General features: G+C 61.0%; 1 protein-coding gene across 1 annotated transcript in view; it reads right to left on the reverse strand.

Moving 5' to 3' along the window:
- The window catches only part of PPP5D1 (PPP5 tetratricopeptide repeat domain containing 1), a 36,825-nt gene that overhangs the window by 387 nt on the left and 29,889 nt on the right, over nucleotides 1–6,549 (reverse strand). Inside the window, exons 4-13 of the mRNA XM_014961115.1 lie at nucleotides 6,012–6,253; nucleotides 4,050–4,197; nucleotides 3,057–3,178; nucleotides 2,913–2,978; nucleotides 2,716–2,814; nucleotides 2,454–2,559; nucleotides 1,726–1,868; nucleotides 1,344–1,431; nucleotides 1,155–1,195; nucleotides 860–1,038 (exon numbers count right to left, since the gene is read on the reverse strand). Coding sequence (XP_014816601.1) covers nucleotides 860–1,038; nucleotides 1,155–1,195; nucleotides 1,344–1,431; nucleotides 1,726–1,868; nucleotides 2,454–2,559; nucleotides 2,716–2,814; nucleotides 2,913–2,978; nucleotides 3,057–3,178; nucleotides 4,050–4,197; nucleotides 6,012–6,253 — 1,234 coding nt within the window. The remainder of the gene's footprint in view (nucleotides 1–859; nucleotides 1,039–1,154; nucleotides 1,196–1,343; nucleotides 1,432–1,725; nucleotides 1,869–2,453; nucleotides 2,560–2,715; nucleotides 2,815–2,912; nucleotides 2,979–3,056; nucleotides 3,179–4,049; nucleotides 4,198–6,011; nucleotides 6,254–6,549) is intronic.

Genomic DNA, 6,549 nt, shown 5'->3' on the forward strand with positions numbered 1-6,549 from the left:
CCAAGGAGACACTGAGGTTTGGGGACCCCCAGAGACAGGGACACTTGGGGACGTAGAGGCACAGCTCCACAGAGGGACAGCAAAGCTCAGGGACAACCAGGGAGACCCCTGGGGACACCAAGGTCCAGCCCTCCACAGGGCCACTGAGATATGACACAGGGACACCAAGGTTTGGGGACAAAAGAGATGCTTGGGGACAGCAGCACCCCACACATGGGGAGACATGGTGATACCCCAGAGATGGGAACAGGGAGAACTTTGGGACACCAAGGCACAGGTGACATCCAGGGACCGGGCTGAGGGGGCAATGGGGCTCAGGGGACACCTGGGGACCCAGCTGAGGGGACAATGTGGCTCAGGGGACACGCAGGGACCAAGATGAAGGGACAATGTGGCTCAGGGGACACCTGGAGACCAAAGATGAGGGGACAATGTGGCTCAGGGGACATCAGGGGACCAAAGATGAGGGGACAGTGTGGCTCAGGGGACATCAGGGGACCAAAGATGAGGGGACAATGTGGCTCAGGGGACACCTGGGGACCCATCTGAGGGGACAATGTGGCTCAGGGGACACACAGGGACCAAAGATGAGGGGACAATGAGGCTCAGGGGACACCTGGGGACCAAAGATGAGGGGACAGTGTGGCTCAGGGGACACCTGGAGCCAAAGATGAGGGGACAGTGTGGCTCAGGGGACACCTGGGGACCAAAGATGAGGGGACAGTGTGGCTCAGGGGACACCTGGTGACCCAGCTGAGGGGACACCGAGGGTGCATGTAAGCCGAGGAGCAGGCACAACGGGGCACTCTTCCCTGGTGGCAGTGGCACCCCATTGTCCCCCGGTGCCGGTGGCACTCACCAGTAGTTGGGGGCGGAGAAGACGGTGACACATTTGCCATCGTGGGCCACCTCGTAACCCTCGGGCTTCACCTCGTGGCTGCGGATGATGTAGTCGAGGTGGTTGCGCTCCAAGAAGCTCTTGGTGACGTCGGGCCCGAACTGGCAGCTGACCCCGCGCTTGCTGACGGAGCGGCCGTTCTGTGGGGGACCCCAGGAGTCACCGGGGAGCTGGGGACACGTCCCCAAGACCGGGGAGGGGACGTTTTGGGGAGAGGGGGACACAGAGGGGGACCCACTGCCGGGGTTCAGCTCACCTGGGGCTGTGGGTCGGACCAGAGCAGGTCACACATGGGACCTGTGGGGGGAACAGAGGTAGGGGTCAGGGTCCCCCCGACTGCACCGGGGTTGGGGGGGACACACATTGTGGCCCCTGGGAGACAGTGGGGATGTCACAGGGTTGGGGGGACACACGGGGCACCCCTCGGGGGGGTCCATCTCCCCACCAGAATCCGGGGGCTGCCGGTTCCTCTCGATCTTCCGGATGTCATCGAGGGTGACGCCGTCCTCGCTGAAGAGACCCCCGTGCATGATCTGGGACACAAGAAGCCACGTGGGTACGGTGACAACGGGACAACGAGACACCCCCCCCTCCATCCTAACCCCAGTGGGGACCAACCCCCCAGGGGTGAGGAGGGACCCCAAACCCCTTGGGGACAGCAGGGATGGCGGGGACCCCCCTAACCCAAACCCCGCTAAGGACAGGGATCCCCCCAACTCTCTGGGGACAGTGATGGTGGGGAAACCCCCCCACCCCAACAGGGAGCTCTGAGGACATCCCGAGGACCAGGCTGTGGGACAGGGGCCACGGACACGGTGTCCCCTCACCAGCACTTTGCCGTTGATGCACTGGGCCAGCGGGAGCCACTCGAAGACCTCACTGAAGAGGGCGAACATCTGGGCCGTGTACTTGGCCTTCACCTCCCCCTCGAAACCGTAGATCTGGTTCATGTTGTCCGTCTCGTGGTTCCCTGGGGGGGATATGGTGGCATTGCCAGGCCCGGTGGCATGGGGACAAAGCCCCACAGCTCAGCCCCACAGACGTGAGATGGGCAAGGAACGAGGCCCCACGACCCAGGATGGGGGACAAGGCGCAAGGTCCCAAGGACATGGCACATGGCCCCACAAATGGGGATGTGGCACCATGACCCAGGACAGGCCCCACAACCCAACAGGGGACCCATGACGCAAGGTGTAGCCCCACAAGTAGGGAAAGGGGACCAAGCTCCGTGACCCAGGACATAACGTGACCCCATGAGCTGGTCCTATGGCTGGGGACACAGGGTCTAGCCCCACAAGTAGGGAAAATGGATCCATCTCAGTGACTTGGGACAGATAACATGACCCCATAAGATGATCTAAGGCTGGGGACAGAAGTTGTAGCCTCACAAGTAGGGAAAGGGGACACAGCTCCATGACCCAGGACAGATAATGTGACCCGGTGAGCTGGTCCTATGACACGGGTGTGGGACGAGACCCCCCCAACTGGGGAACGTGGCCTCACAACCCAGGATACGTGGACGAGGACTCGTCACCCGCGGTGGTGGCCGCGTTACCTCGGAGAAGGTGGAAGTGATCAGGATAGAGGAGCTTGAAGCCGAAGAGAGTGAGGATGACCTCGACCGAGAAGGACCCGCGGTCCACGAAGTCCCCGTTGAATATCTGCAACCAGGTCAGGAAAACAGGTCCCCAAGGTCCCCCTCCCCTCATGTCACCCCTGCCCCTCCCTGTCCCCACCACAGGGGTGGGAACGATCCCGGTGAGACCCCCCGAGGTGGAGACAGCTCAACCCCGCTCCCTCCTGGGGGGGGTGGATACATAAGGGTTTGACTCGGAGGGCAGCCCGTTGAGCTCGAAGATGTTCAGCAGGTCGTAGTACTGCCCGTGGGTGTCCCCACACACCGTCACCTTCTCTGTCTGCGTTTGGGATGGAATGTCACCACTTGGAGACTTTGTCATCCCCGTCCCCCCCAACACACACACAGCGACACCGTCACCCGGCGAGGGGCACCCACCTCCTTCAACGTCGTCTCTACTAAAGTGGGGAGCTTGGCCAGCACCTCCTTCACCTGCACCAGGATCTGCCGGGGCAAAGGGTCAGCAGAGGGGACAACGTGTGGCACTTGAGCCCAGCGGGGGGACTGGGGGGACCAGAGTACCTGGTAGGCACATTTTCTGTGGAGTTTCTTCTGCTCCTTGTACCACTGCATCAGCTCCTTCATGAAATCCAACGTCACCTTGCCACCGTCCAGCTTGGGGCCGCTGTACTCGTCCTCGATGGCTGCAAAATGAACCCCACTGGTGGCCAACGACACAAGGGGACAGCAGGGACAAGTCCCCAAAGGACCATCACGCCCCTGCCATCCTTCCCCACAAGCTCACAGCCCTGACAAACCCTGGTAGCCTTCTGGGGACACCGAGCCTTGGCTGGGGACCCTTCTAGGGCCACCACCGCTTTGCTGGGCACCCTGAGACCCTTGCAGGGAAGCCAAGACCCTCACGGGGACCCTGAGAATCTCATGGGGGTCCCCAAGACCATAGCAGGGATGCCAAGACCCTTCCAGGGACACTCACCCTCTGCTGGGAATCATCATGGGTGCCCCAAGACCCTCCCGGGGACCCTTCTGGGTAAATTAAATCTCTGCTTTGGACTCTCATGGGGACCCCCTTCCTGGAGACCCTGACAGCTCCTTGAGGCTGCCCTTGGGACGTGAAGCCTCCTCTGAACCCCCCAAGATCCACCCAGGTGACGCTAAGCTTTTGTCAGGGATCCTCACAGGGACCCCCAGCCTCTTCTAGGGCCCCTCACAGACCCCCAAGACCCCCATGGGGATGCTGGTCCTTTGCTGGGAACACTCACGGTCCCTCCTAAGACTCTCACTGTCCTCACTTCCACCCCGAAAAATTCCAGAGACCTCCAAGACTCTCAGGACACCCTCCCAGGATCCTCCCAAGGGACCTTGACCCTTGGTTGAAGGCCCTCAAAGCCTTCCTGAGACCCACAAAGTGACCTCCAAGCCCCCCACGTAAACCCCAGAGTGGACTCTGAACCTTTACTGGGGACCCTCACGGTCTCCCTCATCCTTCCGCCCTACCCCGTAGAGAAAGGGGTGCCTTGATTTTTTTTTTGGGGGGGGGGGGGAACGACTCACTCATGCTCTCGATGTCGAGGGAGTCGACGACGGAGCGCTTGTGCTCGTCGCTGGCAATTGCCCGCTCGAAGGCCTTCTGCTTGACAATCTTGTGACATTCCTGGTACTTCAGCTTGGCGTCCTTGTCATTGGGCCTCACCTTCACCACCTGGGGACACACACACACACACACACACACACACACGTCAGGGGATGGGGGACAACCCCTCCCCGGGCCCCCTCAAGGGTCCACGGCACCACCCAGACTTCAGCAGCACCCCCAAGAGGGGACAGGGACAGAAGACCCTTGGATGTGAGGGCTGGGCTGACGCCGGGAGGGACGAAGAGGTCCCCAAATGTCCCCACAGCTCTGGGGCTCATGCTGACGTAGGCGAAGAGGGGGGACAGGGGCGTCCCTGAGTGTCTTCACAGCTCCTCAGAGTGGGGAGCAAGGGTGTTCCCAAGGGTCCCTGCAGCTCCGGGGGACATCCTGGCACCACTCAGGGTGTCCCCAAGTGCTCCCTCAGCTCTAGGGAACATGATGACACTGGGAGGTGACAGGAAGGTCCCCAAGGGTCCTCCCCCAGCTCTAAGGGACATGCCGACACCGGGGAGGGGACCAGGGGGTCCCCAAGAACCTCCCCCAGCTCTAAGAGCATGTGCTGACACCAGGAAGGGGACAAGAAGGTCCCCTAAGGGGACACACTGACACCGAGGGGGTCCCAAAGCCTCTCCTGATCTCCAGGGGGGGACATGTTGACACAAAGGGGATCACCAAGCCCTCCCAATCTCCAGGGAGGGGACAAGGGGGTCCCAAAGCCTCCCTGGATCTCTGGGGGGGACACACTGACACCAAGGGGGTCCCAAAGCCTCTCCTGATCTCGGGGTGGGGGAGGGCACATTGACACAAAGGGGACCCCAAAGCCTCCCTGGATCTCGGGGGGGGCGGGGACGACACTGACACCTTTTGTCAGGGAGCCTCACAGGGACCCCCAGGGACACCAAGCCTCCTCTAGGGACCCTCCCAGACCCCCAAGACCCCCCATCGGGATGCTGAGCCTTTGCTGGGAACACTCACAGCCCCCCCCCCTAAGACTCTCAATGTCCTCATTTCCACCCCAAAACTCTTTCCAGAGACCTCCAAGACAATCATGAGACCCCTCCAGGATCCCCCCAGAGACCTTGACCTAAGACTCTCACCGTCTTCACTTCCTTACTTTGGGTCTCCAAAAAAAAAAATAAATCTTTCTGGAGACCTCCAAGACTCTCATGAGACCCCACCCCCTTGACCTGAGACTCTCACCGTCCTCACTTCCACCCCAAAAATCTCTCCAGAGACCTCCAAGACTCTCATGAGGACACCCACGCCCAGGATCCTCCCAAGAGACCTTGACCTAAGACAAGACTCACCCCCCCAGGATCCTCCCAAGGGATCTTGACCTAAGACTCTCACCGTCCTCACTTCCACCCCAAAAATCTCTCCAGAGACCTCCAAGACTCTCATGAGGACACCCACGCCCAGGATCCTCCCAAGGGATCTTGACCTAAGACTCTCACCGTCCTCACTTCCACCCCCAAAAATCTCTCCAGAGACTTCCAAGACTCTCCCGAGACCCCTCCAGGATCCCCCCAGGGACCTTGGTCTAAGACTCTCACTGTCCTCACTTCCTTACTTTGGGTCTCCAAAAAAAAAAAATAAAATCTTTCTGGAGACCTCCAAGACTTTCATGAGACCCCACCCCCTTGACCTAAGACTCTCACCGTCCTCACTTCCACCCCAAAAATCTCTCCAGAGACCTCCAAGACTCTCATGAGGCTCCCCCAGGATCCTCCCAAGTGACCTTGACCCTTGCCTGAAGACCCTCAAAGCCTTCCCGAGACCCTCAAAGTGACCTCCAAGCCCCCCATGGAAACCCCAGAGGGGACCCTGAACCTTTAACTGGGGGGACCCCTCATCCTTCCGACCCCAAAGCGGTGCCTCACCGTCTCGTAGTCTCGGAGGGCGGCCTTGAACTTGCCCAGGGCCATGTTGCTGGCGGCCCGGCGGTAGTAGCCCTTGACGTACTTCTTGTCCAGCTCGACGGCCCGCGTGGCGTCGGCCAGGGCGTAGCCGTAGCACTCGGTGCGCAGGTAGGCCAGGCTCCGGTTCCCATAGTAGATGGCGTTGGTGGGGTTCAGCTCGATGGCGCTGCTGTAGTACTTCACCGCGTTCTCGTAGTCCTTCCCTGGGCCCCCGATGGCATCAGTGGGGCAGGTCCCGCCCCCCCCCACCTCACCGCCTATGGGGAGCCCTGACCCCCCTTCCCCAGGGACCGGCCTCCGCTTCCCTCATGGCTCCCTATCTGGCAGCCTCCCACTGCCCCCCGTGGCTCCCTATCTGGCAGCCTCCCACTGCCCCCCATGGCTCCCTATCTGGCAGCCCCCCATTGCCCCCTGTGGCTCCCTATCTGGCAGCCCCCATGATCCTCTATGGCTCTCTATTTGGCAGCACCCATACTCTCCATCTGGCAGCCCCCCATTG

Source organism: Calidris pugnax, unplaced genomic scaffold, assembly GCF_001431845.1.
Source record: "Calidris pugnax isolate Ruff unplaced genomic scaffold, ASM143184v1 scaffold564, whole genome shotgun sequence".
NCBI lineage: Eukaryota > Metazoa > Chordata > Aves > Charadriiformes > Scolopacidae > Calidris > Calidris pugnax.